This window comes from Meles meles, chromosome 1 (assembly GCF_922984935.1).
Source record: "Meles meles chromosome 1, mMelMel3.1 paternal haplotype, whole genome shotgun sequence".
In the NCBI taxonomy this organism is placed as follows: Eukaryota; Metazoa; Chordata; class Mammalia; order Carnivora; family Mustelidae; genus Meles; species Meles meles.
Genome location: NC_060066.1, coordinates 143734493 through 143752067, shown reverse-complemented (window position 1 = coordinate 143752067; position 17575 = coordinate 143734493). Strand labels below are relative to the sequence as shown.

Genomic DNA, 17575 nt, shown 5'->3' with positions numbered 1-17575 from the left:
CTATCTGGTACATAATAGATATGAGTATTTTATAGAGCACAATTTTATGCCCATTTTGCAAATGAGAAATATTCTGTACACTTTCTCCCATGTTCTTTATTAGGTTATCATTAAAAGTAGTTGTTTTCCGTTCATTTTGGCAAATTTTAGAGGTTTTTTTGTTTTTTCAGGCATGAAGTCATCTGCAGGGTTCTTGGCACAGTGAGGATGGGGAGGAGGCTTAACAGCAAGCCTCGGGGTGAAAGACTGCATCACGAGAATTGAAAGAAGTAGAAGTGTAAGTGCTTCAAGTTCTGACACGGTGGTGACTCAGCAAAACTCCAGTGACTTCCCGGACTCTATCTGGACCACCCACTTCACTCACTTGCTTCGAAAATGAATGTAAGTTTGAAGAAAATGGGATAAGGGAGCCATGATATGTGCCGTCCGAGTCCTTGGCAAACTGTGCTCTATTCAGTTTCTTTCTCTTTACAATTTGTCTCACTTCCATTTTGATTTATCTCGTAAATGTTGCAAAACTAAAGTGATCCACGGGCTTTGTAGCCCTGCCCCATCGTGAGCTTTCCTGTTCTCAACAGGATTGCTAAAGAGACAAAACAAAAGCCTGAGAAGAAATCACTCGAAACTTCTTTGGACTCTTCAAGACGTCAGATCCCCTGACTTCTCCGATACCATGTTTCGCTCACTCTGTGGGTCTCTGCCTGCAGACTCCCTGAAAACAGAGAGGCCTTCTGGGGCCAGGAAGAGCTGCAAATTCAGACAATGCACAAAGATGTGCTCTAGATTCTTCAGTTACTGAAATAGAATAACTCTTATTTTCTTGAAAGCAGATAAAAGCAGAGCAGATTCCTAGAATTACTACAACTTGAAATAAATGCTTGAACATTGCATTCCCATTTTTCTTCACTTTGGGTATATTTCACTTTTTAGATATCGTAAAATACTATAGATATGAGTGGTGAATATTTTTGGAATGAAAGGATAAATTGTGGGATTTTGGGTTACAAAGTCACACTTTATCAGAAATGGACACTCACCTCAGGAATGACTTTTAAGTCCCTTAGCCAAGTCAATTTTAAGACTTTTGTCTCCTGTCAGGATGGCCAGGTCAAAGCAGAAGGCAGAAAAGAGATCTTTAGCTGGCCTAGCCCCAGGCCTAGTTGCTGAGGGCAAAACAGAAGTGGGAGAAAAGGCTTTCAGGAGTGAATGTGACACCCCCGACAAGGTCAGAGAATGGGTCAGTGACTAGAATCTGCTAGGGACAGATGAGGAAAGTGGATGCCAGTCGAGTGGCCAGATCCAGGCATTGGATTCTAAACCCAAAGATGCAAAAAGCAGGTAGACAAAAATGGACATAACTCGACCTTCAGTCTAGGAGGAGCAAAACCTGAGTGCACTTGTTCAGATGAAATGGGACAAGATTGCTCCCTGTAGCCGCTCTTTATAAAGCAGCATGCCATCCCAAGCCAACATTCTGCTCCTCGTGCTACAGCGGTCATTGTAACTATTGTCACGAACAAGTGGAGAGAGGGCTCTGTGCCAGTCCTCAGCAGCCCCTCAGCCAGAGAACGACTCACACAAGTGTGCACAGTGGCAAGAAGAAACGCTTCTCTCATCGTTGATGGAAAGCTACGCTCTGTACCGCTTCTGGCTTTCATTTTTAAGCATATGGTTTTACTGATGCCAATAATGTTTTTCTGAAAAGCACAAGAGACTGGCATAAGAAAATAAACTGTCAAGAAAAGTTGGAAATAAAGTTCATTGTTCTGTTCAACGAATCACAGTTATAGGAAGAGCCTTCAGCGTCCCCACATCTCTGGGCTTCTGTTCTGCCGTTCTGTCGCGTGGTGAGAGAGGGAAAGAATCCCCCAGGGCTGGGAACCAGCCCCCAGAGATGAAAAAGCTAAGCTGACCTGAAAGCTGACAGAGTGAGAGCCTATGGCAGTCACGCAGTTACCAGAGACGTCTCATTCTCCTACACACCCAGGGGGAGCACCAATACCCCAGGGCCTTCTGACAAGACAGAGCAAGAAGAAAACTGCTTCGGAACAGAAGAGATGCCTTCTAGAAGAGATACTTTGAAAGCTGGGGGGAACAGGGATGCCTGGCTGGCTCAGTCGGTTAGCATCTGCTTTTGGCTCAGGTCATGATCCCAGGATCCTGGGATTCAGCCCTCCATCTGCTCCCTGCTCGTCATGGAGTCTGCTTCTCCCTCTGCCTCTCCTCCCCACCCCCGCTTGTGCTCTCTCTCACTCACTCTCTCGCTCACAAATTAAAAAAAAAAAAAAAAAAACTTAAAAAAATAAAGTTGGGGGGAGCATTTCCACACTATAATCCAGGGTTCTTCCGTAACTAGCTTTTATTTCCTTCTCCTCGCTTCATTTATTCATTCATTCAACAAATATTTATTGAGAGTTTCCTGAGCTAGGTGCTAAGGAGGTAGTGATAAAAACACACAGGGTAGAGTCCCTCGTCTCATATGCCCTTCATGGGAAGCAGAAAACCAATTACACAAAATGAATGTGAAACCGTAACCATGATCATAGTTCAAAGGAGAGGTATGTGATGCTATGAAAGCATGAAAGAGGGGATTTGACCTAGTTAGGAAGCTCAGCTCAGGCTCCAGACCAGAACTGGAATTTGAAAGAAAAACAAGTGAAAAGAAGTCAGAGGAGAGGTTCCAAGCAGAGGGATAGCAAGAGGAAAATTTCCATCACTGTCGCTCAACGTTGAAGCTCTATATTTCTAATAAAGCTCACTTTATTTCCAGTTCCCTGGGAAAACAAGACAATGTGAAATCGTGAAAAACAATGGAAATGGGAACCTATGGGTCTCATTCTAGCATTATGATGATGCTCGCACAAGCCTGAAGAAGTTACTTAGATTTTCTGAGCCTTAGTTTTGTCACCCATAAAATAAGCATGATAATAATCATCACGCAATAGTTCCTTTCACCGTTGGCTCATTTTCAGTCTTCCTGAGACTCAGTGGCTTCATTGAAAAAGAGAAGAGTTATGCCCGCATCATAGAACTGACATTTAAATGGGGTCCTTTGTAAACTCTAAAGCATTAGGTAGTTATCAGGTAGTATTATAGCTCCTAAAATATTTGTGAGGCCTACTGTGTACCAGACCCTGTGATAGGTCCTTGGAAAATGGAAGGTAGACTGAGGCACAGCCTTGCCCTCAGGAGAGAGGTGCTGAAATAGAAATTTATTCTTTCCTCTGGTCTAACAAGAAGAGACAGTGAGAGCAGAGGGAAAGGCATCTGTGGTCTGCCCAGGCATCTAAGTTCCTGGCACTTGGCCCTTCCTGGGGGACATGTGATACCTTCCCCTCCGCCATCAGCTGAGAGTTTGCCCAGATGACCTGACCCAAGGGCCCCAGGGACAGGGCTGCAGGATAGATTTCCAAATATTCCGAAAAAGCAGACAAGGGAATCTTACAACAAACAAAAAATGATGTGGGTGAAGTAGAAAAGCAGTAGAAGTCAGAGTGCAGCTGACTGATGGAGGATGTTGTCAAGGATGAGGAGAGAAGAGTCACAACAGATTTCTGTCTTTCCGCTGAAAGTGGAGTGAACAATCCAGATTCTCTGATTTTTCAGCCCAGCCAGCCAGGCCTCCCTCTTTCAAGCTCCTTTTGTCTTATTTCCCTCCTCCTTCTGAAAAGATATACTGAATAAGGAGTAATTTCTTGCTCAACCGTGATTCAAAAGGAAGCTCAGCCACAGAACAGGCAAGTGCGGTGTTGCCTAGAGGAAAAGGACATGTAGAGGCAGGTCTCAGAGAGATCCACCCAGGTTTTGCAAAAAAAAAAGGCACCTCCTTCACCACAAGGTCTAAGACCTTCCAAGTTCAGGAAGAAAGTATCAGCTCCCCCATGAACAAACTGGTGCAATGTACCCAGTAGGACAAGTGTGAGTGAACTGGAGGCTTCTCTACAACATGACCCATATGGACAACATGGGTCCCCTTGGCAGCCTGAAGTTTGTGACTCTCCTGGTGGCCCTAATTCCAGAACTCCTATTCCTGGGAGCCGGAGTGCAGCTTCAAGACAATGGGTATGATGGATTACTCGTTGCAATCAATCCTCAGGTATCGGAAGATCAGAACCTCATCCCAAACATTAAGGTAAGTGACGGGTGTGAAATCAATACCATTATCCCATTAGAACAGGATTGTAGCCTTCTTTAAAGAGCTAACAACCTTACCTGGTCTGTGTTTGGATAGTAAAGAGATCAGCATTTCTTTTAAGCACCAAAAATTATAATTATGGCCCAGCCAGTTTGTTCACTTAATTATTCGTAGTCTTGGCTCAGAGTGTTGAGCTAGCCCTCCTTGATTTGTTCTTGCCGGTTACTACCACTTTTAGCTTTTTTTGTTTTCCTAACATGACTGTTTTTGGGATAGCAACTTAAAAAAAAATAACCTATTGTGGTAACAAAGACCGGATGTTTGACTGATGAATAAGCACAATTGTGCTTATTAAAATCAAGTTGTTGAATTCCATCCTGAGGCTGAGAATTCTCAGACAGAAAGAGAGTCTGGGTGGAGTGCGGAAGAGCAAAATTCTTTTCACCTGAATGTTCTATAAAGTAATTGACTATTTTCCCCTCATTATGGTGGAAGAGGGTCATAGCTCCCTTACTTAAGATCCTCCCATTGGTATTGCCTTAGAGAAATCAGTGTCATCATAAGGTGTGGTCTTGAACATGTCCACAGGAGTGATATGAAAGGGATTTCTTCGGTAAAAGCTTAAAAGTCTTTCACAAAACTGGGAAAAATTACATAGGCAAATCCAGACTCACTGTTAGTGTCCTAAAATCTCTTCCTGTTAACCATTTGAGGTTTGTTTTACTCCCAAGTTTTCCCATAGTCTAAGGCCATCTCTAAAGTAAATGGGCTGCTTTAAAATATTTTCATTATTCTTTACTGCTACTTACTCAAGTATAATCAGAAAACCAAAACATGAAAGATATAAAAGTGCCAAGATAAGCTTTTCTTCCATTTGATTATAGGAAATGATAACTGAAGCTTCTTTTTACCTATTCAATGCTACCAAGAGAAGAGTGTTTTTCAGAAATGTAAAGATTTTAATACCTGCCACATGGAAAGCTAATAATTACAGCAAAGTAAAACAAGAATTATATGAAAAGGTAAGAATTCAGGGTTTTCTTAAATGAGCTTAACTCCAGAAAAAAACAACCAAGATATGCTCTGTTTAAACTTTAACTGTGAGAACTTAAGCAAAAACAAGTCATTGATATTAACACACAACTAATATTGGGAAGATTGTTATCACAAGATACATGGAAATATAATAAATGAGTACAAATAATGGAACAAAAAATAAGTGAAATGTCATTGTCTAAGTAGCCTCTCAGAAGGCCTCTTTCCTTTGTAAGTCCTTTCTGAAATGTTTCCTTAACAACCAAAAGCTGGTTTTATCCTACTGCATATGAACTGTGCAGGGAACAATTCCAATTATGACTACCTTCTCCCATCCTGTCAGGGGCAGTAGACATGCATGTCCAGACAGAAATGTAAGCTATAAAATATGACTGACTTCTCCCGCCAGAGTGTAAATTAGAAGAATTTCACAGGAGCCCATGTCCAGGACACGGTTTTTGAGGAGTATGGTGATAAGAAGGAAGGCAGAAAGGGGGAAGAGGAGGAGTGGCTGCTTTTTCTTTTCCAATCAAAAAGAACTTAACCTTCAAAGGACTCTCATAAGCTGCAGGTCATAGTTAAGCATCCATGATTATGTCTGTATGCTATAAACAAATGTCAAATACATTTGGCACACGACTGTTTGACGTTACTGTGAACAAGAAACCGGGAAGCTAGCAGAAGGGGCAGGAGCAGACTGGAATCTCCACGCGGGGACTCAGTCTCAGACCCTGAGATCATGACCTGAGCCAAGTCAGATGTTTAGTGGACTGAGCCACCTTGGCACCCATAGAGAGAGCCAGTGTTTAAGCTTCCACTTAACACCAGGTGGTCTCCATATATTGTTTAGTTCTTATGCACCTTAAAATTAGTGGCTATCACAAATTATTACCATAAGTTAGGAAACAGAAGCTCAAATAAAGTAAGGATTTTGTCCCAAACAGTTAGTAAATTACAGAGCCACAATTTTGATCTATGCATATTTCCTTCCCAAACCCATGGTCCTTTGCACCAAGCTATGCCGTCTCTAGTTATCTATGTAGATAGTATTAATCAATTTGACCGTCCATGAAACAAAGATGTATTGGAGACAACTAGCCTCAAAACCAGGTCATACTCCTGATCCTAATGGAGGGCTGAGAAATGAATAATTAAAATAAAAATGAGAATATTACTGAACTGAAAGATTAAAAGAAAGAATAGTCATTGAGTGATATTTTTATACCTGTTGGATAGTGATTTCTTTAGCCTCAGATGTTAATTAAGCAAACAGTGAACTATCATTATCTACAGGGGCCATGCTAGGCACTGTAGAGAACCCAAGGACAAGCAAGGTGGCTCCTGTCCCTGTGAATCCACAGTCAAATGCAGGTAGGAAGCAGGAGAGGGGAAGGAGAGGTAGAAAAAGTGGGTAAGAGCTGTATTACTATGGTCTATAACAGAATGAAGCCCCAAAGAGCCTCTGAGTACTCCATCCCCAGCAAAGCTCTCCTTGCTTTTAGCTTCAGGACAAATTTCCAGACAGAGAAATGAAGTTTTGTCCGTGTGAAAACTATCCAAGGGCATGCCATTTGTAGCCCTTTTGTAGGTGTTGCTTTGCAAAGCCCCAGACTTGAATTCTTATCTTTCGAAACCTAAATGTTAATTATTATAAAAGTAATTCATGCTCATTGCAAAAACAAATCAAACACTGCAGAAATAATGGAAAATAAATATGAGAACATTTCCTTCCTCTACTCTGGGGTGTGCACGTACACACACATAAAACAATACACATATGGTACAGATAGTGATCGTGTGATGTCTTTATAGGATCATATTAGGTCTATAATTCTAAAATCATCTCTGTTTAAAAAAAAGTTAAGGACATAACTTCTAATGGTAAGTCTTGAAACAACATGTTTGTTTCTTCCTAGAAATAAAAGAAACAATGTTGTATATAAAATTGTATTCTCTAGATGGTTATTTGAATAGGTATTTTCTTTAGTTTTGGTAATAATAATTGAAATGGTCAGGGTACAAGATGAAATATAACTTCATTCCAATGATTGTACTGCTGATCTAATTGATAATGGGAATGAAAGGATACGGCTTAAAACAAATACAATTTATTGTCCCATACTGGTGAAGTAACCTACAGAAAGCTGATCACAACAGGCTGTAACACTTTACAGAACAGTCTGAATGACATTCATTGCCCTTAACATTTACTCAAGTATTTTTATTATATTTTATAGGGTTTTATAATGTCAGAATTTCACAGTGTGGACTTTTGAGAAAATCCTAATCTGGAAGATGGGAAGGTCAAATGGAAATAATCAAACTCCATGAAAAGTTACCAAGCTTTTAAAATATATATATTTTTGAAAGTGCCAAATAATTTTACCGATATTTAGTTGTGCATGCATTTTAACCCCACTTATAAGACATACCTTTTAAAAATATGTTATCAAATTGGAATACAATTAATACAGTAAAATGCAAAGATCACAAGAGTACAGTTTAAAGTGTTTTAACAAATGTATATGTCTATGTCACCAACACCACAGTTGGGATATGGAGTATTATAAAGCATTTCTTTTCATTTAGGCAAATGTCATAGTAACTGACGGGTATGGGGCACATGGAGATGACCCATACACACTACAATACAGAGGTTGTGGAGAAGAGGGAAAATACATCCATTTCACATCTAACTTTCTCCTAAATGATGACTTAATAGCTGGCTATGGACCACGAGGTAAGTGTGATCAATCCAGAAGCAGACATAGGACAATACTATTTACAATATTCTGTGCTTGGTGCTGAAAAGCAACTCAAAGAACCTGAAACTTGCTCAGGACTTACCATCTGGATGGGGAGAGAGAGACAGGATACATGTCCATGAAAAGATAAGAAACAAAGTGAGCCAGAAAAAAGTTGGACACCAGTATAGTGGCCCAGACGAGGAGTGCTATAAGAATTCAGCAGAAGGAGAGAACCTTTTGCACTAAGGGTGCTCAGAAAGGGCCCCACAAAGGAGAGACGCTCCAAGGTTAATGTCATGTTGGTAAATGGAAACACGAGAGAGAACGGGGCAAAGAGTATGAATAAACAGTGGCAGCAGAAGAATCCAGAGCATGTTTGAGGGACAGGAGCAGTAGCCACTCTAATGGTGCAGAGTGACTGTGAGTAGTGAAGTAGTGGAAGAAACAGCTGAAATGCATGGGGGATAGGGGATAGGGAATGGGGAGTCTCGACAGCCCAAGTTAGCCCTTCACTACTGAAGGTTTATGAGCACAGGAGTGAAATCAACATAAAAGTGTTTTCAGAAGACGAATCTGGCTGTATAATAATGATAATCTGGCTCCCTCAAATAATGAGAGGGAAAGTGAATATCATGAGAATAATTGGAAGTCCAGGCAGGAAACATAGACTTGAATAAGAATAGGAGCAGTGAGGTGACGATAGGAAAGAGTATTAAGAACAACAAGAACTTTCTATGTGCCGGGTGCTGTGCTATTTGTTTTTCAAATGTTGTTTTATTTAATCCTAACAACTCTAAGTGATGGGAGATATTCCAGAGGGGAAAAAAGAGAAATAGAGGTCTGACTGCTACAGAGTGAAAGGCAAGTTGATTGAGGGGAGCAGCAGATTGTCCTGGCAGAAAGATCCAGCTCGTGGTGGATTTGGATGGCTGGAGTTTTGAAGAGAACGCAGGGTTGTAGATTTAGGGACTGGTGTTTAGTGGATGAAATCTGAGGGGAAAACTGTCCAGAGAACAGATCAACAGGTCCAGGGCTAACTATCCCAGGCTTAATTTTTTGTTTCTGATTTTAACAGAAGTAATGCCTTTCAAATGATGTTTTCACTTAACTCCATTTAAATCTAAATAGATGTTGTTATCCTCTGTATGACTGGCAGGAACTGGGGCAACACTCTGTATAAAGCACACTTTAAAAAAAAATCTTTTCCCCCGGAACTATGAGGTGCTGATAATCTCTTCACCAGCACTTACAAATTCCCTGAGTAGGCACAAACTTTGCCTTAATTCCTTCCGCTTAGCTCCCTCCCTTCCTTTGTCCCCAAACTTGGGCAACACCTGCAGCCTCAGTCCCTCTGCAAACACTTCCTGGTTCCCAGAACTTAAAAGAATTCAGAAAAAAGGAAAAATGCACTTCTGGCAAAGAATTAGTCCAAAAAGCTTCTCCTGGGGAGTAGTTTTGATTGGAACACTGAAGGAAATCCAAGATTTAGAGAAGTAGAGATAAAGATATAAAGGATTTGATGCTGAGGATGGGCGTTTCCGTGAGCCAAGAGTTGGAGACAAATACAATCATGAGAATCAGAGATAAAATAAAAGAGAACTGACTGTCCAGGCTGGAGTGGAGGCCTATGATCTTTTTTACTCCTTCATCCTTCTCTGGCCCCAGGGTTTCAGTCACTGCTCTAGAGAGGAGGATTACTTACAAGGAAAAAGTAGGTGTGCTTGGATGACACAGACTAAAGAAGAGGAAAACTTTATTTGCTTGTTTGGTATCTCTGTCTGTTTGGGCTGCTATAACAATACTGCAGATTGAGTGCCTTATATACCACAGAAACTTATTTCGCACAGTTCTGGAGGCTGGGAAGTCCAAGATTGAGGTACTGGCAGATTTGGGGTCTAGTACCCACTTCCTGGTACATGGACAACCATCTCCTCTCTGCATCCTTACTTGATAGGAAGAGGAGGGAGCTCCGGGAGGTCTCTTTTATAAGGACACTAATCGCATTCATGAGGGCTCGACCTCTGTGACCTAATCTCTTCTCAAAGGCCCCATTTCCTAATACTATCACGTGAGGCATCAGGATTTCAACACAGGAATTTGGGCGGCGGAGAGGGGTAATAAGCATTCAGTCCACTGACTTAGATAAGCTTCTTTCTTTTCCCACAGTCCTAAAATGGTAGGCCTGTAAGAAGCTAAACAGAAATGTGTTAGGCAGCTTCACTGGGGAAATGAGACAATGTGGGGCTCATCACTAGTTTCAGATATTTACATTTACAGGACTAAATATATTTTCAGAGTGCCTCATTTAGTAGGGTAGAGGGTAAAGCAGGAGATGGGAATGGAAGGTGAGGAAGCGAAAAGTCGGAGAGAATTACACTTCAAGCCTTTGTAGTGAGTATATATATAGTCAAGTGATGTTACATCTTCACTAGTCAGCAAAGCCCACTGCTGAGATTTCAGGAACACAAAACCAAAGCTCTCTCTTCCACAGGTAGAGTATTTGTCCATGAATGGGCCCATCTCCGTTGGGGTGTGTTCGATGAATACAATGATGAGAAACCTTTCTACATAAATGGGCAAAATCAAATTAAAGTAACAAGGTTGGTACATTTCCTCGTGTTTAAAATTCATTGTTTATTTTTTTTTACTCTAAAATGAAGTTGATAATGGTAGCTAAAACCTAACTGACAAGGAAGAGATCCTTTCATTTTTAAACTTTTAAATTTTATTCCATTTTTTAAAAAGTTGGTAAATATTTGTGGTTCAAATATGAGAAGAATATAAAAAGTTATACTCTAAGATATTTTTTCCCACGTTTGTCTTTACCCTGTTCCTCTCATGCCCTCTAGGTAACCATTTTTATTAGTTTCTTGTTTATTTTTTAAGTATTTCTTCAGGCAAATCCAAATAAGTGTGTATACTTTTTTCATTCTTTTTTTCTTAAAAATAATTGCTTAGTGTCCCACTGTGTGGATGTACCATCTCACTCATTTTCAACCAGTCTCCTATTGTTGGACAAGTGGGGAGTTACCAGTTTTTTTATTACCAATAACACTGCAGGTCATAATGCTATATGTTATTTTTCATGTATGCAGGCAGATCTATATATCTATTGAATAACTTCCAAGAATTACTGGGTCAAAATGTACCCACAGCTATAATTTTGGTAGATACTGAACAATTATCAGTTGATCATCAATTGGAAGATACTTCTCTTCTAAAGGTTGTATAGTCCTTCATTCCCATTAGTAGGATTTGAGTTTGCTTATTTAGGAAAGAAACCCTTTAAATATCATCATTATATGTTCATCCTCTTCTGCTCTGATATCCAATGGCAATGAGCTCAAAGAAGCTGTGACTCAGGATACTGTCACTCATGCTCCTCCTGGGGACTCCAAAAGTTCCTGCTGATTTCCTGGCATCTTTTCCTTTGACCCTGTTTAGCTGGTAAAACCCTTGGCAATAGAGAATTCCTCATACAGATCAAATGCTTTAAAATACAATGGAGTGCATATCTAAATTAATGAACTTTCTTAACAGAGTAGTTTTTAAAATGTTTTAATGTGTATCTAGCAAGCTACAAGCCTTGGAACAAATTATTATATGAGCCAATGAAGAAGAAACAGAAGTATTTCTGAAATAGACCCAACTTCTCTTTCTATTTTTAGGTGCTCCTCTGACATCGCAGGCATTTTTGTATGTGAAAAAGGCCCTTGCCCCCAAGAAAACTGTATTATTAGTAAACTTTTCAAAGAAGGATGTATGTTCATATACAACAGCACCCAAAATTCAACTGCATCAATAATGTTCATGCAAAGTTTATCTTCTGTAAGTATGGCCTTGGAATGACAAACTCCTACAACATGCCATCTCTTCCCTAGATGGACTGATACATGTGAAGTATTTAAACAAAAAGGCAATTAAGATTCACTGAATTTTAGAGCTTGGGGAACTTAGAGTTCATCTAGTTTTTATTTCACAGATAAAACAAAGAAAGCCTCAAAAGATGATCACCCCCCCCCAAAAAAAAATTCCTTTAGAAAAATGGTTATTTGCTTTCTAGGGAAGGTGATTTAACAAGACAGCTCCGGAGACTTCAAAATAAATTGCTTATCTGGTAGTACTGAGGAAAAATATATTGAGTTACTAAGAGTGATGTAATACATGATTATATTTCTCCATTTGAAGTAGCAAACCATTTCCCAGCATCTCCACCAAAAAGAAAAAAGAAGAACAAGTAGCAAACCACTTTTATTTTAATTGTGTTTCCTAATTCTCTTTCCCTTGTTTTGCATCGTACAGAAATTAAAAAGGAAAACCAGGTGTTACCAAGAGAAATCAACTAACCCTTAGCTTTGCAGGTTCAGAAACTCAGCCTTGTCAGTATTCTGCATTAGCAAGAGACTAGTGTATGGATCTAGAACACCACTTTTTACATTATTATCTAAAAATCTTACTCTGTCATGGGGATCCAACACGTGCATTCTCTAGCCAGTTCATTTTTTCTCTGAAGGAAGCACCATGAAAAAGCCAAATTCTCACCAGAAGCCTGCTTGGAGGGAATGGAATCAGAAAGGAGGAAGACTGGTGATACAGAGGCTTACTGGCATCAGTCTTCATGACCTGATCTATCCATCCGTTCTCACAAAGACCTAAAACTCATGTCTGTGCATCATCTCCCCTCCACGGTGTTGGGAGCACATGAACACATGCCTCTGAAGTTTTCTGTTTCCATGGCTGACCAAAGTCCCTTAGATCGATGCATTCTTTTCTTTAAATACCTTTTTTTCTTCAGTCTGGTTTAGTCAAGGCTATGAGTCATTCTGTCATTTTAAAGTGATTTTTCATATTTGTCTGATCCATTATGTTTTTAATTTCTAGCTTTAATATTGGAAGCCAACTTAATTCCACGTATTTCATCCACACTGTGCACGATCCTTTGAAAGACCTGATCATTAATATCCTGTCAAAAAAATTTCACAGTCCTCTAACCATAGTCACAAAAGAGAGAAAAGAGTCAAAAACAAACAAATAACAAAGCCCGAAAATGGGTTATATTCTCATCTCCCCATGCTACTGAGAAAACCATGTCCTTGAGCAAGTATCACACTTCTGGAGCTTTAGCTTCCCTTTCTATCACGTTAGAGATGGGACTGGCAAGGTTTGTTCTAGCTCTAAGCTCCCATGGCTCTGCTAGCAGGAAGTACCTACTCCGCAGGAATACAGCCACTGAGAATAGGCAGTAACTTATTACTTTGCAATGCAAACCAAACTTTTAAAAAGGTGGCATATGTTTGGTATTATTAATTGAATTATATCTCTATTTCCAAATGGGGAGATCAGGAAGTAGGTTTAAGTTGGGTTTTTTCCCCTTATCCTATTCTTACAGAGATCAATATTTGAACTAGATCGATTTATGTTGACTGATCAATAAATAAAGGCACAGGTGGGCCATTAACTATGGTTCCAAGGAATAGGCTGACCCAGATAACATCTTGTAGAGTGTTTTCTTTAACACACTATCATACTAACAGAGGTGGAAGATTGTTTTGTTTTCTTAAGACTAAGATATATATACACGGTCTGCTCTCTGTTTTCCAAGTGCAAACAGACTAGAATTTAGATTGATCCCAAGTACCACAAGGGTGCCAATGTTTCAAGCAAAGGGTGTGAAGGTATATTTGTAAACTCACTGTCATTCTTGAAGTAATAAAGGACTGCTATAGCACTGCTGATATCTCATGTTTCAGCTTACCGTGCCTGTTTAACTTCAGTTGCTTGAGAAGGAAAATTATGTCTAATATGAGAGGAGTGCCTTTATTCTCTGATAGGCTTTATTCTTTTTCTAGGTGGTTGAATTCTGTAACTCACGTACCCACAACCAAGAAGCTCCAAACCTACAGAACCAAATGTGCAGCCTTAGAAGTGTGTGGGATGTAATCACAGACTCTGCTGACTTTAACCATAGCTTTCCCATGAATGGGACTGAGCTTCCGCCTCCTCCCGTGTTCTCCCTTGCTCAGGCTGGTGACAAAGTGGTGTGTCTAGTCCTAGATGTGTCCAGTAAGATGGCAGAGGTAATAATTTGAACCAAATGACTGCAAGCCATTCTTTTTTTTTTTTTTTTAAGTCTTTAATTCTTTTCATTTTCAGAGGTTAAGGGCAGAGGAGGAGAGGCCAAAGGTATGGAATCATCATGTATTTCATCTTTTCTTGGGGACAGGAGGAACAAATTTAGAATGTAGGTCAGAAATTGAGCTTTTTTGCTACTAATTGCAACTTTTTTCCAACTAAGACCCTTTTCCAAAACTCTGACATGTAAGAGAATCTCTTGTCTGGCCATATTTCGCTCACTGGTACACAACCCTTGCTGAGGTAAGAGATGGTGAGTTTGCAAAGAGTTTGAATATCCACTGTGTGTGTATTTTCCATGTCACCATGAATAGAAAACCATACCTCAGTCATGCAGGAAGCTCACAGCCTTCCAGAAACCCACTCCTGAAAACCCAGCACTCTCAGATAATGGTTAAAATTTTAGTCTCTCCTGGCTTCTTCACTTGCTGTCTATAATCAGGAGCAAAATAATCTTCCTGAACTGTTCTCTCATCTGTAAAATAGGGAGTATAATACCCACTTTTAGTGTTGTGACAGAATCAGCTTATACTAGTTCACTGGAGTCAACTGTTAAATTTTAGGAAATTTGCAAGCCAGTAGCTAAATATAGCCATTATTAAAAATTAAACTCTGGGGGCACCTGGGTGGCTCAGTTGGTTAAAGCCTCTGCCCATGGCTCAGGTCGTGGGATCTAGCCCCGTGTCTCGGGCTTTCTGCTCAGCAGGGAGCCTGCTTCCTCCTCTCTCTCTGCCTGCCTCTCTGCTTACTTGTGATCTCTCTGTGTCAAATAAATAAGTAAAACCTTTAAAAAAAAATTAAACTCTGTAGATTTAGAATTAAGTAAAGTATATTTTTTAAAAAACATAATACATGCTTAAAACTCATTACTTCCTGATTATTTTCCTACGATTTTCTACTGTTATCTATGACCAGAGTCAGTAAATAACAGTTCATGGGCCAAATTTGGCCCACCGCCTGTTTTTGGATAGCCCGTAGGCTAAAAATGGATTTACCCTTTAAGTGGCTTAGAAAAAAAAATCAAGAGAATAATAATATTTCATGATATGTGAAAAAATTACATGAATTTCAAATTTCAGTGTCCACCAATAAAACTGTATTGGAACACAGCAACACTCATTTATTTTCATCTTATCTCTGGCCACTTCAATGCAGAGTTGAGTAGTTGCAACAGAGACCATATGGCCCACCAAGCCTTAAACGTTTAACTTTCTGGCCCTTTTCTGAAAATGTCTGGTGATCTCTGATCTATGCTCTTAAGATTATTTCTGGTCTGTTGTATATGTATGGCCTACTACTACACATCTCTTCCCCAACTCTGACTTCAGTGATGTCACAGTGACAGCTTGAAATCAGCCATGGTGGGAATATTTGCCCCACAGAAATTGTCAACAAAGTCTCTCTCTTCTCTCTTTCTTTTGCCAGAAATCCAGTTTTTTAAAATACATTTTCCAGCATACCACCATCTACTTCATAAAGCTGTTGAGGGGGAATAAATGAGAAAATGAATATGAAGGTTTTGGTTCAGAAATGGTAGTTATTATTTTATTATAGTACTTATCCCAAGGAAGAGTTTATCCTCTTGTATTCTCTAGATCAACAGTCCCAGAAAATTTGCCTTTCTTGGCTTGTTTCTGAAATATTAGGAGCTCCAATAATACATTCAGCATCTGGATAATTTTGTAATCTTGCTTGCCTGCAGTTGACTAGGATATGATCTTCTAAAATATGGTCTCAGGGTAATTTATATTGGCTAGCTGCCTCTATTGAGGAACAGTAAGTGCAGTGAAAGTGATCATTTTATTTGAGAGAAGACATAATGGAAGCAGAAGAGAAATAAGCCTAAAGTAACACTCATAGCAAAACAAGATTCCTTCCCTTTTCCTGCCAATATTTTCCTTGAACCATCATGGCCATTCATTCATTAGGTGCCTGTACTGTTCTGGCTTGGGGGATGCAAAGATGACAGAACATAGTCTCTGCTTCAAAATGCTCACAGTCTGGGGCACCTGGGTGGCTCATCTGGTTAAGCGTCTGACTGTTGATTTCGGCTCAGGTCATGATCTTGGGGTCATCAGATGGAGCCCCACAACAGGCTCCATGCTCATCAGGGAGTCTGCTTGAGATTCTTTCCCTCTGCCCCCACCCCACTCTCTCTCTCAAATAAATAAGTCTTTAAAAAATGCTCACAATCTCATGATGGATCCACAACGTGCACATGTGAATAAATATAATACAATGTGACAAGACTCCAAAGAGGTGTGAGTTGCTGTGGGAACACTGATGACACAGTATCTAGCGCCACAGAAGAAAGTGACTGAGAAAGACTTCATTGAGAGGATGAACTTGGAGTTAATCTTGAAGAATGAGGAGGTACTTGCTAGGTTAGATAATGTGAAGGAGAAAATGTGAGGAAGGCCAGGGAAGGGATGAATTTGTGCAGTGGCTAACAGGCAAAATTAGAAAAATGTGTTTGGGGGAAGTTCATCTGCTAGTGTGGTTATAACTAACATTGGATGTGTCTAAGGAAATGGCAGATAAGTTGGAGGGATAATATGAACTTGAGAGAAATTTAAGACAGTGAGCTGATAGGACTTGTTTGAGAATATGGGGGCTGATAACAGAGGGGTAATAAAAGGCAGCTCCAGGCTTTTAACTTAACTAGTTGTGAGTGGAAATCCTATTAATAAGGGTGAATTAATTATAAAAAAGAATGATGACTTGATGACATGCTCAGCAAATAGGTGCTATTTACTGAGTGCTGACTATAAATCCGTTTTGCAGATGAGAAAACTGAAGCTACAAAAGATGAGCGATTTCTCTATGGTCACATAATTAGCAAAAGTTGAAGGCGGGAGTCAAAGTTCTTGCTTCATCCACTCTACCAACTTCTTTCCCAATACTGTAAGAGAAACAGCATTTGGGAAGGGAGGCAATGAATTCAAAGTGTGTCAAGTTTGAGACACCTGTGGGATGTTAAATTGGTGATGTTTCCTAAGCAATGTGAAATGTAGATCCAGATACTAAGGGAGATGTCTGGGTTGGAGACAGAGACTACAGTGATCCCTGAGTTGGTGGTCACTGCAGCTCAGCTTGCTGCTCTCACAGCCTTCAGAACAAGTGACCCTGCTGAACATCAGGATTATCACCTGCCCAAACCTGGTCGTTAATACTACTCTGTAACTGGTTAACACTTCGAAGTATTACTGTACTGCCATATATGTATCTCAGTTGATCCTCATAGCAATTCTATTTTCATAAATAAGAAAAATATTATTATGCCCACTTTACAGATGAAGTGCCCAGCCTAAGATGACCATAGTAACAGAGCATAGTTCCAACACACATATCCTAACTGCTACTTCTCTCTACTATCAGGTCTCTTTGTGGTGTTTCCTGTTACTCAGACTGGATTTTAAAAGAAGCAATTACAAATATGGTTTTAACTGGTTTCATAGGTCTTGAATTCTGAGTTGGAGAGAAAGAGTGGGATGATGTGTTCTTAGATAGTGGCAAATATAAACAG

General features: G+C 39.9%; 1 protein-coding gene across 2 annotated transcripts in view; it reads left to right on the top strand.

Moving 5' to 3' along the window:
• The first annotated feature begins 3527 nt into the window (after positions 1-3527).
• Positions 3528-17575, top strand: part of LOC123944606 (calcium-activated chloride channel regulator 2-like) — a 53343-nt gene continuing 39295 nt past the window's right edge. For both annotated transcript variants that reach the window (XM_046009875.1, XM_046009866.1), the window contains exons 1-6: positions 3528-4132; positions 5020-5157; positions 7760-7910; positions 10409-10517; positions 11586-11745; positions 13767-13994. In XM_046009875.1, coding sequence (XP_045865831.1) covers positions 3947-4132; positions 5020-5157; positions 7760-7910; positions 10409-10517; positions 11586-11745; positions 13767-13994 — 972 coding nt within the window. In that variant the 5' untranslated portion in view covers positions 3528-3946. The remainder of the gene's footprint in view (positions 4133-5019; positions 5158-7759; positions 7911-10408; positions 10518-11585; positions 11746-13766; positions 13995-17575) is intronic.